This window comes from Takifugu rubripes, chromosome 7 (genome assembly GCF_901000725.2).
Source record: "Takifugu rubripes chromosome 7, fTakRub1.2, whole genome shotgun sequence".
Lineage (NCBI taxonomy): Eukaryota > Metazoa > Chordata > Actinopteri > Tetraodontiformes > Tetraodontidae > Takifugu > Takifugu rubripes.
Window position 1 is genome coordinate 1728206 of NC_042291.1, and position 17555 is coordinate 1745760.

The following is a 17555-nucleotide window of genomic DNA, read 5'->3' on the forward strand; positions in this document are numbered from 1 at the left end:
CATTAAGACTATTCATTTCAATCACCTTTTTTAATTGAGTTGTGTTCCTGGTTCTGGATGGAGATATGGTGTTAAAAGCCAAGGTCTGCATGGATAACCCCTGTGCCCTAGCCTGGTGTTCCTCAAACAGCTGTCTCAGGCCACTCTCGGAGCTTATTCTTGAATGGTGCCTTGAGCCTGGCCATTCATTTCAGATGTTACGAAGCCGGATGGCAAAAGTAAGATCATACCTGATGAGGTCAACCACAAACATTATCCCTGCTGGATGGAGCCGTTAGCGTCTTAGTAACTCACTGTTATTTAATATACAGATAATTTCCCTCTGTTTTCTCTGTTTAAGACACTTCTTAAAAGTTCCCCCACCTCCTCTTGGCAGTGTTTCACCGTATGAGCGATTTGAAGGCCTACAATTCTTTGTGAATATTTTATCTTACCAAGATAGGAAATTCCAAGATTTTTTTTTACTTAGAATGACATCACTAAGAGATCATTTTAGCCCCAGGGTTCTTTGTAGATATGGACCCAGATCTTCAAGGAGCAGAAGGAGTTGCAGCCCGCATTGCCCTGCTGATATCGGAGTTATGACCATGATCTGCTGTTGTATGTTATGGGAGAGAAGAAATCTACTGCTTCAGTCAAATTATATTGTTTTTAGGGAAAGAAATGTCAATATTTTTATGTGTAGAGTTGTAAAGAAGACACCTGCACACAGGACCACTGGACACAGGCTCAAGCCTCACCTCATGGGCCCTGGCTACAGCACACAGAACCTCAGCGCTTTCATGACCTCAAAGAAAAAGAGGTCGTCAAGTTTGGCTTCAAAAGGTGGATGCCAAGTGGGACAAGAGTCTTGATCAATAAACCTTTCACAGACTACTGCCCTGCCCCTGTCCATTCAGCCTGGACTTAAACATTTTCAAATAAACTTTTCTGCAGATATGAAGCAACAGGCGCACTGTTATTTATTTGTAGTGTTTGTTACCTGGCTGGATTCTGTAATTACTGAACTATTGCTTCAACCTGCTCTAACTTCCTGTGAAATTCCATTCTCAGGGTTGCCATTTCCTAAGAGACCTCACATCTGTGTTTTGCACATATATGATACTATTTTGCAATTAGTCCTAGAAATAAAGTCATATCAGAATCGTGCGTTTATGGGGTGGTCCTTTTTCATGAAGACGAAGTGGAAGTTGACAAACGCGCCGTTTCGGAGATAAATGCTGGGTTTTCCACACTAGAGGCGCAGCTGAGGAGGGCGGGTCAGGCGGAGGACGGTGCCGGGAATGTTCATGGAAATGTGGCGTGGGAGGAGGCGGCGACGCACCTGGGGAAAGTACAAAAACAAGCAAGAAAGCTGTGCGGTTTAAGGAGCGTGCTTGTCGGGTCAAGGGACGAGGCAGGAAATGTACACGACGGAGCGCAGGCGAATGAGCCTGCATGATCTGAAGAGGAGGGATCCGCTTCGGGTGTCAGCTGGAAGTTTGTGGCAGGACTCGCTGGTCATGGATCCGGGTGCCAACGGCGCGGTGAAACACGTCGTGTCTCCGAGGAGTCGGACCAGAGCCATATCCGTGGCGTACATCGTCAACGAGGACGCGTCGGTGCCGCAGACTGAGGAGAACCTCTCACTGACGTGTCTGAAGGACGCATGTGCGGACGCGCACGCCTCTTTACATACTATTGCATTTGAGAGAATAACCTTGGGGACGACAGACGTCCTGGATAGTTTCTACAACGCAGGCAAGTGCAGGCATGTCGACTCCAGCGCGGCATGTGTTCACGCTCTTTACGCAAACTGAACCAGGCTGTAAAATTCTCCCTGCAGACGTAGCGGTGGCGGAGATGAGCGACTCTTTCTGCCAGCCTTCCCTTTTCTATCACCTCGGAGTGAGAGAGAGTTTCAGCATGACCAACAACATCATTTTATACTGTTACAAGCAGGATAGCGACCTGCAGGCTATCAAGGTACAACCAAAGCACCGCGCAAACTTTTCCTTAATTGTCAGGCTGCATTGGTTGTGTTGTATTTCTTGTAAATGGGTCACCTCCAAAAATCCTTTAGTGCTTGGCAACAAATGCAAGAGTTTATCCTACAGCTGTGCTGTTCTATCAATGTTGGTGTGAAACTGACAAACTCATGCATGTGGCTAATGCACAAGTTTGCTTTCTGTTTGAGAGTAATCTTCACGCTGTGAGGACCAGTTAAGATTAGTTTATAAAATCACTTCTTTTAACATAAACAAACGACACAGCAGGATAACACCAATATGTGTGGACCGTGAGCATGTGGAAGGTCCGCCTAAGCAACGCCATCAGCAACAAAAAAGCCTTTAGGAGAAGCAAAATGTCAAAATCAGGATTGGGTGTGGCCCACTGTCCTAGTTAAAGACTGGTCACAGCAGAAGAACCCACCCCTACCCCCAACTCAGGTTCAACCTAAACATTGAGACCATCGATAGCCTGATCAGAGGATGTCAATCATTTTGTAAAGTATTGTAAAGATCTGCTTTACAATACTTTACAGCAAGTATTAAAGAACAACATCCCTGCACTGAGAGATGAATGTGGCCGCGGCTGTCGCTAATGAAAGACGTTTAGGAGGAACAGGATGGACGAAAGAGCCTCTTGATATGCCCTCAGATCCTTGTGTTGGTTTACAGGAGCAGTGTGGGAGTTTCACATTCATCCCGTACGTGGTGTCGCCTCAGGGCAAAGTGTTTGCCTGCGATGCTCGCATGATGACGTGTATGAAAGAGTTGATGCAGCCCAGCTTCCAGCTGGAGCCCCTGCTGACGCCGCTGGTGGAGCGACTGGTGCATCTTCTCAGCAGTGTGCACATTCAATCCAGGTCAGCCAGGATCATCGTCTGCTCCCGTCCAATTCCACACGCATTTATTGGAGCCTGCGAGCTCAGAGTTACACCTCCGCTGTTCTTTGCTGTAGCGAGTACTTCAGGGAGTCCATCAGGCAGGAGATCCGAATGGCCCGGGAGCGTTTCAGCGGGCAGGACCTGAGCAAGGAACTGAGACGCATCCAGAAACGCCTGGACAGCGTGGAGCTGCTCACCCCAGATATCGTCATCAACCTGCTGCTGTCTTACAGGGACATTCAGGTGAGGACAAGACGTCAAACTGCATCTCAGTTGGTGCGGTGAAGGTCCCGGTGCTTTGGTATTTAAGTCAGGTGTAAAGAATCCTGCAATTTCTTGTTGCTTTTACAGGATTATGATTCCATAATCAATCTGGTGGAGACTCTGAACAACCTGCCCATGTGTCTGATAGCGCAGCATCAGAATATAAAGTTTCACTACATATTTGCTCTAAACAGGTAGCCCGTACTCATTTCTTTTTTTAGTTTCATCCTTATTCTTTTTATCTGTTAATCTCGGCACTTTGGAGCTTTGTAAGAGCCCATGTTAAAAAAAAAGACTTCCCCTGTCAGGAGGAATCACCCCGGAGACCGTGCCAAGGCTTTGCAGTTGATCCTGCCGCTTGTGGAATCCAGTGACAAGGTGGCGTCGGACATCTACTGCCTGTGTGGACGGATCTACAAGGACATGTTCATGAGCTCTGGCTTCAGTGATCAGAGCAGCAGAGATCAGGCTTGCTGCTGGTACAGACACAGATCGCCTTTGTGTGTGCGCGCGGGTGTGTGCAATGACTAAAGCGTGTCCTTTTTTTTATCAGGTATGGCAAAGCTTTTGAAACGGAACCGACTCTTCACTCGGGCATCAACGTCGTCGTGCTTCTGATGGCAGCCGGCCATGAATTTGAGACTTCCATCGAGATCCGTAAAATCGGTGCTTGAAATAATTTCATTTTAAATCTCAAGCGTCGCCTTATAATCAGGGATATCGGAGGCGTTCGGGCATTCCTGTCCGCTGTTCCAAAGGATTGATGCAAAGATTGCTGAAGTGAAAACATTTGTTACGCCGCTACAGACAGAAAACACGCTAAAATGTTGTCAGACCATCAGCAGTCATTCATTTCCTGTTGTTTTAAAGGGCCAACTCAGACATGCAAACATCTAGAAATATCTGCCGTGTGCCGTTTTAGGGGTGACTCTGAACACTTTGCTGGGGCGGAAGGGCAGTTTGGAGAAGATGAAGGACTACTGGGATGTCGGCTTCTACCTCGGAGCGAACATCCTCACTAACGAACACAGGAAAGTCATTGAAGCCTGTGAAAAACTTTACCGGCTGAAGGCTCCCGTGTGGTGAGTACCGGGGCCTGATGGCACAGGTCAGGCTCTTCTGGGCTCTGGTTCAGCTTATAGGACCTCATGGGTTCCTCCGCAAAGCTTCACAGAGTTAATGATGTCCCTCTTTTAAAGTGGATCATTGATTTTAGTGCGTGTCCTTCAGGTACGTGGCTTCAATCATGGAGACCTTCATCCTGTTTCGACAGTTTGCCAAACTACCTGAGGTGAAATCGCCCAAACAGGAGATTATGGACTTCTGGATGGAGCTGCTTCTGCAGACGTACAAACCCACAGTTTCCACCGGCCGTTGCCCAGTAAGACAAAAGCGGGACGCTTCAAACACTACTTTTATGCTGTGTTTATTCTGCTTTGTGCCTGAGATTGTTTTTCTAAGATATAAGCTCGTGACTCAGTTCTAGTCCTTTGATGAAGGAACGACATGCCTCCGAACATGATGGAAATGTAAAAAAACCTGTATCAAAGTCAAACTTGCATCTTCCTCAAATATGTTAGCCTCTTGTCCTGCGCCACAGGTGCACTTGAGATTCCAATAAGGATTAATTTATTGTCTTGTCATTGATTTGGTTCCATTCATCAGTAATTTATTCATTTTTCATCTGAAGCTCCCTCTGAAAAAACGAAACCCTGTTGCGTGACAGCAGATTAACGAATGCGGAGTAACGAAAAAGCGGAGTTTTTGTCTCCCTTCCAGGTGCTCGTTCTGGAGCCCAGTAAAGTCCTCCAGCCGGCCATTTTGTGCGTGAGCGAGGAGGATGAAAATCGCACGGTTCAGCTGAAACACATCACAACCCAGAAGGTACGTCGGCCCCCAGCCGCCCTGACTGACCTGCACGGCTGGTTGTTTAGGCTCAATAAACAAAAGTGCACCTTAACAGGAAGAGCCAGAAAGTCTCCTGAAGTCACATGAAGTTTTAGTTTGGCAGGAGTGCTCAGGGCATTACTTTCTCTCACAGGCCTATGTGCATTCACGCAGTCTAATCTGCTCTGTCACTGCGTCTTTGTGTATGAGCAAACTCAGGCGGTGTTTATTCTTCATCCTGCAGAAAGGCTTACACCAGTGGACGTTCCCAGCCTCTGCGATTCGGGGAGTGAGGTAAAGTAAAGCCGAGACTGCGCCAACACCTCTTAAATATCACTTTTGGGTGTGGCTAAGCCTGCAGCACGGCCAAACACTCAAAATATACAGGTTGTCTTGGAAACGCCGGTCATCAGGAGTTTTAATAAGCAACAGCGGTCTGCTTTGTTGTTATTTTTTTTCATTCCTCAGCAAAATGGAGTCCTGTTTTTTCTTCTTTTTTTTTGTTCTTCTTTTTTAAGGGTGCCAGAATCTTTGCAAATGATGACTGGCTGACTTTATACCATACTTTGGGTGATAAGCAACACTTCTCCTCAGTGACATCATCGGTTTAAATGACATCATCTTAACTTGAGACAGAAGAGGAAGGATAATTACCTAATCATTTTTCTATGGAAGAAAAATTACACATTTTCTGCCTTTTTAGTTTTAACTGCATAAACTAAGAACAGTGAGGACATTCTGCTGCAAGTCCCTAAAACAGCTGCAGTGCCAGCATATCCCACATATTTAAATAACAAACCATTAAGACGTTGAGATATTAAAAATGTATAAACATGTCTTGATGAGCACTGTTCAAAAGAGAATGTCTGACTTATTTTGCTACCAGGTTGTGGTTTTCATTTATTTTATTTTTTTAGGGTTTTGTCATATTAACAAAGAAATGAGACATTTGAAGAGTTCAGTCCATCATTTTCTCTCTAAAGTGCTTCAAAGATTGATGAGCGGAGTTGCTTCCTGTATGTCCACTACAACTCAGATGACTTCCAGCTCTGTTTCCCCTCTCAGCTTCACTGTAATGGGTGAGTCACCAGCTGTGTGTGTTTGTGTATGTGTGTGTGTGCGCTGGTCTCCAGGAAGCTGATTTTTACCACAGCATTTATTTGGTTTGTGCAGTAAAAGAAGAAGAATCAGATAGCTCTATTGTCATTATGTGGGGGGGGGGAGATATTTGTGTGATTTTAAATGTGTATTGCAAAGGAAATTATGTAAAAACATTCCTGCTCCTGTGGTGAAAATCACCAGGCTAACCACCTACCGTACTTTAACTGCCGATTCTACTTCTCTTCACCAGTTTCTGTGAGCTGGTGAACTCTCTCCTTCAGCAGGCTGAAGATTCGTCCACACAACTGGATCATCTTCCCGAGGGGGTGATCGAGGCAAGTCCCCCATTCATCTTGCACGCATGCCGTTAGTTTAAAAATGGAGAAGAACACTTGCCTTTGTTGAATACCGTACTCCCACCTGTGTATGATTCTCTCCTTTTTTTGAGAACCTCCTCAGAATTTCTCCTCTGTTTCCAACAGTATGTTTACGAGACTGATGAGAATGGTGACAACGTGGTTCTGGGTAAAGGCACGTATGGCGTGGTGTACGCGGGGAGGGACCTGAGCAACCAAGTACGCATCGCCATCAAGGAAATCCCTGAAAAGGACAGCATGTATGAGAAGCAAATGCTTTATTTCCCCTCCTTTGAATCGAAATTGGCTGAAGTGCAGCATTTCTCATGAGCTTGTTCCTCCCCGACACCCAAAAAGGAAGAGAGTTGGCAGAGATGATGCTCTGTTGATATCTCACACTGCTGATTTTGTAATCTTCTTCAGAGTTTTCTCTATTGTGGAGCAGAAATATGAAAAGCCATGCATTCACTGAAGCAATGTTCTAACAGTGTTTCTCATCTCTTGTTGATTTTATCCGCACCAGAAGTCTCTAAAATACAGAGAACCCTCAATTCTACCAGTTTCTTATCATCAAAGAGATTCCCTTGTGTGAAGGTTCTGTTCTGTGATATTACATATATGTATCATCCCTGTTTCTCCCAGGTACTCGCAGCCCCTTCATGAAGAAATAGCTCTGCATAAGAGGCTAAAACACAGGAACATTGTGCAGTACCTGGGCTCCGTCAGTCAGGATGGATTCATCAAGATCTTCATGGAGGAAGTACCTGGAGGTATTGAGGAATACTGCAGCGTTGCGCTTTAAACTCGCCTCCAAAATAAAATGTCATTTGATTTCTTTTCAGCCATCCTGTGCCCCGCAGTAAAAATGCACGTCCGCGAACAGGAACAGTTTTTTTCTTCGTAACAGTTTCATTAGGCCGCAGATAAATCTGCAAATGCCAGCAGAAAAATGAAAGATATATAAATATAGCAACATTATCCCCAGCTCTACTGCTGCTGGTACATTCACCAAAGTTTGTGAGTAACTGGTAAAATGAGTCACTCATTCAAACTTGGGTTAATTCAAATATGTGCTTAGAAAGTTACTGAATGCCCTCTGCATTCTGTTTCAGTGTAATCTGCTAATATGAACGCCATTTAGGCAAATTTAGCTTCATCCATACAAAGATATGCAGGGGGAACATGTGACAGACCCACCTAAGTAATGCCCACAGTAAGAAAAAAGCCTCTATAAGCAAAACACAAACTCTCTCTCTCAAAGAAAGCTTCAAAGACCTTGAGAGAACATGATAGATGCGACTGTCAAACGGGTCACTTGGAGCCAGCCTCTTTAGTTAACAGAAGCCAATGTAGCGGAGCGTAGGCAGGAGATACTGTATGTGGGGGTAGTTTGAGTTGAAAAACCAGCAGCTGCATTTAGGACAGCTTGAACACAGTTCAGGAAAGACTAACTAACCACAAAATGCATTTAAGTCATACTGAATTACGTGGAAATGGAAAAAAAAACAAACATGAAAAGCCCGCTTCGGAACATTTTGTTTTTCTTGGTTGTGAGCCTCAGCTTAAGTAACGCCCTCCCAAAGTCCTTGAGTCGTTATGTGTCTAAAAGGATCGAGCTTTTGTAAAGCTCGGAGGAAGTCGTCATCCCCGCGCTGCGATTGCGCAAGTGTGATTTTGTAACATCTGCTGATGCGGTGGGTGGTTCTGACAACTGGTTCAGCTCATCAGTGAAAAATTCTTTGAGATAATGGAACCAGTTCCAATCCATTCAGCTTAGTTGGACATTGCGAAACATCGACTTGTTGGTTTTTTTTTGGTTTTGCACCAGAATGGGGTTGTTTAAAATAAACTCTGATTTGTTGTCTGTCCTGCCTGTAGGAAGTTTGTCCTCTCTGCTGCGCTCCAAGTGGGGCCCTCTGAAAGACAATGAAGCAACCATCATCTTCTACACCAAACAGATCCTCGAGGGGCTCAGATATCTTCACGCTAATCAAATTGTCCACCGGGACATCAAGGTGAGCGTTCCTCCCTCCTTCTCTTCAGATCTATGATGAAAGACGCTCACGCTAGTGAAACTACCCGCCGTGTGTTTGGTTTGGCCATCAGGGCGACAACGTGTTGATCAACACCTACAGCGGAGTGTTGAAGATCTCCGACTTTGGGACCTCCAAACGATTAGCTGGGATCAACCCCTGCACCGAGACCTTTACTGGTAAGGTCCGTTCGAAGGAACTCGAGCTTCAACTCTTCTGCAATAGTAAGATGTGTTTACCCATTTTGATTTCATAGGAACTCTGCAATACATGGCCCCAGAGATTATAGACCAGGGACCTCGGGGTTATGGGAAACCAGCTGATATCTGGTCTCTGGGGTGCACTATTATTGAAATGGCAACAGGCAAAACCCCATTCCATGAACTGGGAAGTCCTCAGGCAGCCATGTTTAAGGTAAACAAGGGAAAGCTGTGTGTATTTTTGCGAATGCTGTGCGTGCAAAAGACAAATGGTGGCACCATTTATGGTATTTCCATCAAGCAGAACTCTGGAGGACCTGAGTTAGACTCGTTTGAATCACCTTGTGGTTGATTTTTGGTTGTAAAAGTGACATTTGACTGATTGACACTTGAATCTTTGTGCAGACATGCGCATTTTTCTCAGGCTGAATAGTAATGATTTTAATGTATTTTATGATTATCAAGTAAATGAATATGGGTGTGTTTTGGTTTTAAAAAATGGTCACACATTCATATTGCTGTATGGGCAATATTTCTCAGCCTGAATTAAGTCATTTTAACTGTCTAATAACCAATAACGTTCTATTATTTATCCCTTTAAGGTGGGCATGTTTAAGATCCACCCCAAGGTTCCAGAATGTATGTCAGATGAAGCAAAGGCGTTCATCATGAACTGTTTCACGCCGAACCCCGATGACCGAGCCACAGCTTCAAAGCTGCTAATGGATGCCTTCCTCAGGTCACAGCCCAGGAAGAAGCCCAAAGCTGTGCAGGAGCCAGACCCCAAAGACTTCCTTAGTATTGGTGAATCATCAGTCAAATTTGCCTGAATTCCTTCACGGTCCGCTAGAACCTGCCCTGCCCCGACGTGCACCTGACACCCGAAACCTGAGCAGATTTGTTCAGTGTCTCATCTAACCTGGTCTTGCTGTGTTTTGCAGCTGAATATCAACGCAGCCTCTCTGTCCCGATCTCCATCTTTGTGGAGGACATTGATTCGCCCTCCAATTCGATCGACCTGTCCGCTTCCCTGGACCTGAGGTGGCACTTGTCAGCCCTCAAGACGAATGACATATCAGAGAGTCCGCCTGGCAGCAGCTTCCTGCCGTGAGTTCATTACTCAGCAGAAGAAGGGACCCACATAATATCTGTTTTCGCCATCATTTGGCAGGATCTGACATCAGTGGCAAACCACACTGAGGTTTCAGTAAGATTGGTCCGACTTCATCCTGTGTTGAAAGCTTTTTTTTTTTTTTCACCCGCACCCAAATGTCTGCCATTTGAAAGAATAAGTAAACCGCATCCTTTCGGTATAATGTCTTGATTATACATCTCTGTCCAGACTACCAGAAGACTCTCCATCAGAAATGCAGTGCAGCCCAGTATCAACTGAGGAGAGTGTTGGTCTGTTTATGCTCAGAAAGGACAGTGAAAGGAGGGCCACGCTTCACCGTGTCCTCACCGACTACAACAATCTTGTTATTTCAAATATACAGGAATCTGTGCCTCAGGTAAGCGAGTAATAGCTTTCAGAAAGACACCCCGACATCAAATAACTGCAGCCCATAGTGTAGTGAATTTTTAGGTTTGTGTTATACAAACAACATAAGTGAATACTTAATTGTATAGAAATGGAATCAGTCCCTGTCTCTGGTCAGTTTAATTACAGATAAATGAACGTGAAGGGGCCTAATTTTTTATTATTATTTTTAATTTTAGCCAGTTATCAAAATTATGGGAGACAACTGTTGTGTTTTTTTCTTTTTTTAGCATAGTGAAGGATCATCTCTAAGTGCAGACCACATCAGTGAGCTCATTTGCTGCTTGCGGGAAAACATCCGCTCCCCGGACAGGATGCAGCTGACCAGTCGCCTGCTGGAACTTCGGACTAAGCTGCTCAATGCCGCAATACCGGCAAATAGCCTCCAGGGGGTGCTATTCAGCTTCCAAGATGCTGTACGTGCCTCAAACTGCAGTCTCAGGAAGATACTGCTGTTACAATTTTAATGAGCTTTTTGCTGGATCGTTGCTCCTCACAGTCTTCTCTCTGCATAGGTGAAAAAGGTTTTGAAGCAACAGCAGGTGAAACCTCACTGGATGTTCGCCCTGGACAATCTACTGAGACAGGCAGTCCAGGACGCCATCACTGTGCTGCTTCCACGTAGAGCTTCATTTTAAACTGCAGTTTTATGAGCATTTTATTTTTTTCCACCCCTTTCATTTCCTCACTCTCCTCTCTATGTTTCAGAGCTGAAACTCCAGCTGCAGTCCTCATTTGAGGTGGAGGACAGTAATCCAGAAGAGCAGCGTACAAGCCCGGACACTCCAGTTGTTCTTGTTCCTGACCAGCTGGTGGCGCCAGCAGACACACAGACGACTCCCACACAAGAGAATGTCCAAACAGGAAGGCCCAACTACCCCATAGACCTCGACCTCGACAGCAATTGCCCCCTCAGTGAGACCTTAAGAAACCTACGACTGGAGACTTTGGGGTACCTTTCAGATATTTTTACATTTTTAGACATGTTGAGCTGGCAAAGAAACAGGGATTAACTGTAACTTTGAGCAGCACTGCTTTCTGCTGTGTCATGGAGTTAATTTGTGTTTCCAGACTGCTGAGTCAGTTGAATGAGCAGGAGAGAGAGTACCAGGAGCTACTGAGGAGCTCCGTCTGCAGGAAACAGGAACAGATTGATGCACTGAGGACTGCAGCCGCTGCCACCGAAGGTTAAATGCTTAGACTTCTATATTCTTTTGTGGTGATCTCAAATTAAGGCACCCCTTTATTCCACATTCATTTACACCTGGCATCAATGTGTGAGGCTTAGAAACATAAGAAAACATAGACTCTGCAGGTTTTTCTTCTCTTGGCTTTGACACTGATGTGCAGAAACCAACCCACCCAGTGCTGCAGGCACTCTAAAAAAAAATAGACAAATATTTGTTGAGCTGGATCTGATGTTCACCTTGAATCCACATTAACTAATGACTGTTTTCTACAGAAACCTGCGCTAATCATATTTTCTAATTAGACCAATTAAAATGTAGATTCCCAAGTACATATTGATAAACAAAAACCCAATATTTTTACATTTGTCTAGGAATATAATGTGTTGGCGCCCCACTTGTTGTGTGATGGTTGACGCACAAGCTGCAACTTGGGAAGAATTTGCAAAAGTGGCCAAGCCCTGTTTGGATTTTCAGTATACTCGGTGATTCTCATTATAGTTTCTTAATGCTCGGCTAACTGAACACACCTCGGCTTCAGGCTGTGGATTTCTGTCTGACTGGTTTATGTCAGAGACGCCGATGTTCAGCTCGTCAGATGATCAGATGCTTTCACCTGACTCGTGTTCGGAAAGTGACTCCATAGTATTCTAGAAGAAAAAGTACTAAGTGTTGTTTATGGAGTGTAACATCCACGCTGTAATGCACCAGCCTGTCTGAAAGGCTTCGATCTGTCCATTATAGATGACTCATTGGTATCGCACACATACTCAGATCCTGAAGCCAAGGCTTTGGTGTGCTGGCTCAAGTCCATCCCAGTTGATCAAGACTCAGTTAATAAGGTAAGATTAACAGAAGCTCATCCCTTAGTCTCTGCTCACCCCCAGTGGTGCTTGGTATAACATACACCTGTGTGTTCCTGTTTTCTAGTTGCTCTCTCACAGGTTCACTTTGGACTGTCTCCTCTGTCTGGCCTCCAGGGATGACTTGATGTATTGTGGAATAAGGTGAGGCATCTGCACACCTCACCCTCAGGTCACCTTTTGACACAAGTTAGAACACACAGCGCATTTCTCCAAGTACTCTGACATACATCTGCAGTTTCATATGTGTGTGTGTGTGTGTGTGTGTGTGTGTGTGTGTGTATACAGGCAGTAGATAGACAAGGTTTCCTAACGTCGTCAGTTGCTTTATGATCAAAGTCCCTTGGCCGCCTTGAAATGACCAAAATGTAATCCTCCGTTGATCAATATTTCCTGAACATTTTATAAAATCTGTTTAAGTTATCTTACTAACACATAAGCTCCAAAGAGGATTGGTTGGATGTTACCGTCAGGCTAGATGCAGAAAACTAATAATAAGCCAGTCTTGGAATCTTTATAGGTCACCATTGTACATCCAAATATCCAGAACTAGTTGGTAAATGTCTGTATTTGAACTACAGGTTAATAATCAGCACTACTACTCTGCCACAACTATGGATGGTAGATCTCTTATGGACTTCTGAATCATTTGTAACGTCGCACCACAAATTGAACAATGTTGCTCTTTCAGAGGTGGCATGTTGTGTCGAATTTGGGCAGCCATCACAGCGCACAGGAATAACCAGCTCAACAAAGGGAAGGACTAGAGGAAGGACACTACTCTTTAATCACCGCTGGCGTCGTTCAGCAAAGCTGACAGGCTGGTCCAGGATCAGCTAGATACTACAAGGAAATGGAAAACCTTTTGGATCTCACTGTTTCCTTTATTGATGCTTATTTTAAATGAACAACGGGAGCTTCCATTATTTCAAAGGAATGTTGGAATTTAAGAGTCTGACAAATGTTGTCTGGATGACATTTGGACATTTTCTCAGGGCTTCAACTAGTAGAATAGAGTATCTGCCTATGGAAGTATTGACTTCACATTTTAATGATGCCTCTTGTTGAGGCTTTGTGTTTTGCATTAAGCAGAAACAACTTCTGCTATCAAAGCAACATTATGCAAGGAGTAGTATTAAGACTGGCTTTTGTCTGGCTTCATGTGCACTTTACTTTGCATCTTTATCCTTTATCAAATGTCACAGTACAATGAAAATCCATCATTTGTGTCAATGTAACCGTTGCATATTATTGGTTGAAGGTCACACTGTATTTATAATAAATCTCATTTTCTTGTCCATTTAATTCTTTCAAAACCTTTTGTGGAAAGTAAAAATGAAACTTAAGTGCGTGCAGTCAGGAGGTACTTCGGTGTGATGTTGGCTGTAAGACAGACGGCTCTAAAATTCCATCCGCGTTTACTCATCTGTTTTCACAATGATGATATCTCCTGAGAAACAATGACTGTGTGTGTGTCATCTCTGTTGTGTGTGTTTTTGCCGTGAGTTCCAGACCATGGATCCTTTGCCTCCGTCCTTATTTTTCCCATAATGAGGATAATGCTAGATAAGGAGATAAAATGATTAGTATTCATTAATGAATTTTGATATTCCGAGTAAATCTTCAAACACGTGCCGCACCTTCAATGGCAAGAGACTCGAGATGACCACAAAATGTGTTTCAAGCTGTATTATTGTAATTGTCACTTTATTTCCTTAAATAGAGATCAGGCATCATTACATTTTGTGTGAGTGAAAATGGTTTATGAGTGTGTGTTCATCGTAGAACTAATTTAATCTTAAACATCAGGAAAATTAGAAACGTGACTGATGTGCTGTGTCAGTGCCTCCCAGCAACGATGCAGAGAGCCACCGTCGCCTCCACCTCATTTAGGATTACAGATGATCAAATGTAATGTGAGTAAAGGCACAACTGCATTACAGCTGTCTTGCTGATGTAATTAATCAGGCATACACACAAAATTGTGAGTGCACAGTGAGGCCTTTTCCGTACTGAAAGAGTGAAATTTGTGTTCAAAGCCATTTTCCTAATCTACAGTAAATCCTCCAACCTTTGTTGTGTCTGGTGTAGAACCAAAGCCACTGATGGGAAGATAATGAGGACTGTTTTTTGTGTGTGTGTGGGCGGGTGGGTGGGTGGGGTGTTAAGGATTGGGGACATCACACTGGGAGGCTCGCAATCTCTGGAGATTATAAAGCATGCCATTGTCTATTCAGGGCCATCACACTGTTCAAGACTCACCTTTGCAGTAGTCTAATTTTAGCCACTTCCTGGCAGATTTGATAAGTAATGTAGCAGCTCACAGAGACTGTCCTGCTTCAAAAAGTCTGTGGTCTCACAAAAGAGCACATTAATGCTTCAAAAATGGACAAATTAGAATATTGTCTAACAGAGCTCATAAACAGGATGGCAGATTTGTCCATATGCCCGCTCACATGCCTGTGGGTGCTTGGCTATATTTACCACATGCACATACAGTATATCAGGTCGGAGCCATCCATCCCATAAACTTTATAAACTGGCTCATCTGTCTCTCTATCTTACAATGAATTGGAAGTGTGCATGATTGCATGAGAGTAGGTTTGCGTTTGTATGCTTTCCAATAGATTTAGTATATGATGGACTATAGTATAACTGGTAACTGTTAATTGCTGCTGAGGAATTTATTGCATTTTCATTAGCCTCAAGGGGAGGAGTGAATACATACGCTTAATAAAGTTGTGTTATCTTTTCCATTTCACACCGGTTTACGCTGCAAAGGAATGGTTTATTAGCAGCCTGACAAGTGATGGACAGCTGTTGTGTTTACAGCTGGATAGAAGTATTCCTTCAGCAGATTTAATACATATAGGTTTAATCCTGACAGTAATCCAGGGAGTTGAATTAAAGCAACTAATCTCCCTATGTGAGTGTGTGTGTGTGTGTGTGTGTGTGTGTGTGTGTGTGTGTGACCTCAGACCTTTCACCCTTAGTCTTTGTTGTCTGACGGTGGCCACTGATCCGTATGACAAAGAATGAATGATTTCCAATACAAATGGGCGGAAATGTACAACATATAACGTGATATTATAATAAGATAAGAAAGCACAAAATATCTAGTATATATTTCATCAAGCAGATTTAACACAGCTTGATCACAATGTTTCATGAATTCATAGATGTATCATGTCGTATAACTACATTTCTCAAGAGTTCAGTATCACCTGAGGATGAATATTACTTATTTAAGTCTGAAAACGCCCACAGTCCTGCTAAAGTAGCACTGTTTCTGTTCAAAGTTCAGCATGAACAATTGATGCCTTCCCTCAGTCTGCTAAAATACACATTGTAGAAGCCTTTCTGAAGAGCGTTGCTCATAATAAAGCAGACTTCTTTTTTTTGGTTTGTTTGAGAGGCTGTCTGCTGCTGATTTTGCGCTCTTGTTGGTCAGGGTAACCCTCCGCTCCTGTGGTCATCTCCCTTCTTAAAAATAGAAGCAGAGGTCAGCACGACACGCTCCCTCCCTCTCGTTCACCTTTTTCTCGTGCCTCCGCTCTTTTCCTCTCCCTCTTTTTCTCCTCATTGTGTGTTGTCATGGTAATAAAAGCTAAAGGTGGGGGGGTAGAAGCGGTTGTGGGGTTGGTAGTGAGCTGGGAGTTGGGCAGGATGAAATGGAGCGATTCATGCACTCATAAACAGTGTGTGCGGTGGAGCAGAAGGGAGGTAGGGGGCGGGGGTGGGACAGAGTACAAGGAGAAAAGAGAGGGGCCCTGGGGGTGAGCAGAGAGAGGAGCCGATTCCACGTGTTTTGGCCCTGCTTCTTGATAGCATGTTTTCGACCATTACGTCATGGTCTCCCTGCTGTTTGAGGCATACTGCTGTGGAGCAGCATTCCTCACGGAAGATGGGAAAATGGGCCCCTGGGAAATGCCACCTGTTGTTGAAGAGAGGGAATGCTGGCTGGTTGCTCTGAGCAAATGTCCATTTCATTTACTGGACAACAGCTTTCTGATATCTCAGTTCAATTTACTTCCCAAACTTCTTGTTGCATGTACTGTATTTAGGGGAAGCTAGGGGAGATCACTGCAGATCCTCCCAAGAGGTCACACATAGACATTTATGAACGTGCAATGCTTTTTGGAGTTTGTGCGTGATCGAGCATTCGTGAGGTTGGCAGAGCGCCTAAAGATAGCTGATCTGATCTCTGCCCTCTGCAGTCAGTCATGTCTAAATGTCCGCTGTTGAGATTCCAAATCCCAAATTGCTCCTAAACGCTTCACCGTGTGTGAATCGTTCTGGTTCGCCTTATCAGATGGCATCGTGAAGCACTTTTCTGCGAAATCAGACAAGACTTGACAGGAATGCAAGTGAAACATCCACAATTTTTAGGGTTATTTTTCGAAAAACACAAAGGTTGAATTAAGGTAAGTTTAACACATTATAGAAAATAAATATAAAGTAAATGTAATTAAAGGACTTAGACTCCAGTGACCACATTCCACCAAGTTTTAACTCCTTTTGAAACCTATCATACTTGGTGCTAGATGCCAACATATGAAATTATATCTTTTCATACTTCCCATTAGAAGGTTTTGGTGCCTTCTTGCACCAGACGAGACTGGTTACTTCCCATCATTTGCTCGCGCTGGGGAGTATTCAGAGTTTGAAAGGTTGATGATGTCACCTTGGAACATGGCCAACACTGGGGAGGGGGTCAATTAAGTTGGACATGGACATCGGGACTTCACCTCATTTAATTTCAGGTGATTCAGACCAACCAGTGCTCTTTTCCCCAGAACCCAAGAACACAAAGAATAGTGGAATTCTCCCACACTCTCTCTCTCTCTCTGTGGACCTCTCTGGCTTTTGCCAGTGTCACATGTGATGTAGTGTCTGATTTAATCACTCTACAGGAAACAAAAGGCATCACAGTTATAAATGATTTGTTTCAGGCCCCCTGAACGTACGCCTGATCTTTGACCCATCTGACTACACCCTAGAACACTACCATCACAGTTAGTCACCCACAATGAAAAATTACCCAACAGTAGGGTTTTAGGGTTAAGCCATGAATGTTGCAAAGGGTCAAATATGGGGCCAACTGAACACATGCTGAAGTGCTTGCAATCAAGTGCTAGTGTAGTGAAACAGAGCAGAGTTAATTCATGCTCATCCTTCCCTGTGCTACTCCACTGCTGCTACCATCACGTTGCATTCAGAGGTGATGTATCCAGAGGCGTGTAGTGTAGATTGTG

At 44.1% G+C, this 17555-nt stretch overlaps 1 protein-coding gene across 2 annotated transcripts; it reads left to right on the forward strand.

The window, feature by feature from the left end:
* The first annotated feature begins 841 nt into the window (after window positions 1–841).
* LOC101071039 (mitogen-activated protein kinase kinase kinase 5) lies at window positions 842–13722 on the forward strand. Of its 2 annotated transcripts, none has more exons than XM_011605058.2 (28): window positions 842–1740; window positions 1826–1965; window positions 2661–2848; window positions 2944–3112; window positions 3221–3327; window positions 3442–3612; window positions 3687–3799; window positions 4056–4215; window positions 4364–4514; window positions 4913–5017; window positions 5265–5314; window positions 6004–6099; window positions 6372–6456; window positions 6604–6737; window positions 7120–7247; window positions 8356–8492; window positions 8584–8689; window positions 8767–8924; window positions 9313–9514; window positions 9652–9817; window positions 10053–10221; window positions 10481–10666; window positions 10766–10871; window positions 10959–11202; window positions 11322–11437; window positions 12212–12279; window positions 12368–12444; window positions 12992–13722. In XM_011605058.2, exons 1-28 carry the CDS (start codon window positions 1404–1406, stop codon window positions 13065–13067), a joined length of 3945 nt encoding a protein of 1314 aa, XP_011603360.2. In that variant the 5' UTR covers window positions 842–1403; the 3' UTR covers window positions 13068–13722. The 2 variants fall into 2 exon arrangements, with proteins under 2 accessions (XP_011603360.2, XP_011603359.2); XM_011605057.2 differs by having other exon boundaries at window positions 1169–1740; window positions 12182–12279.
* Window positions 13723–17555: the final 3833 nt, after the last annotated feature.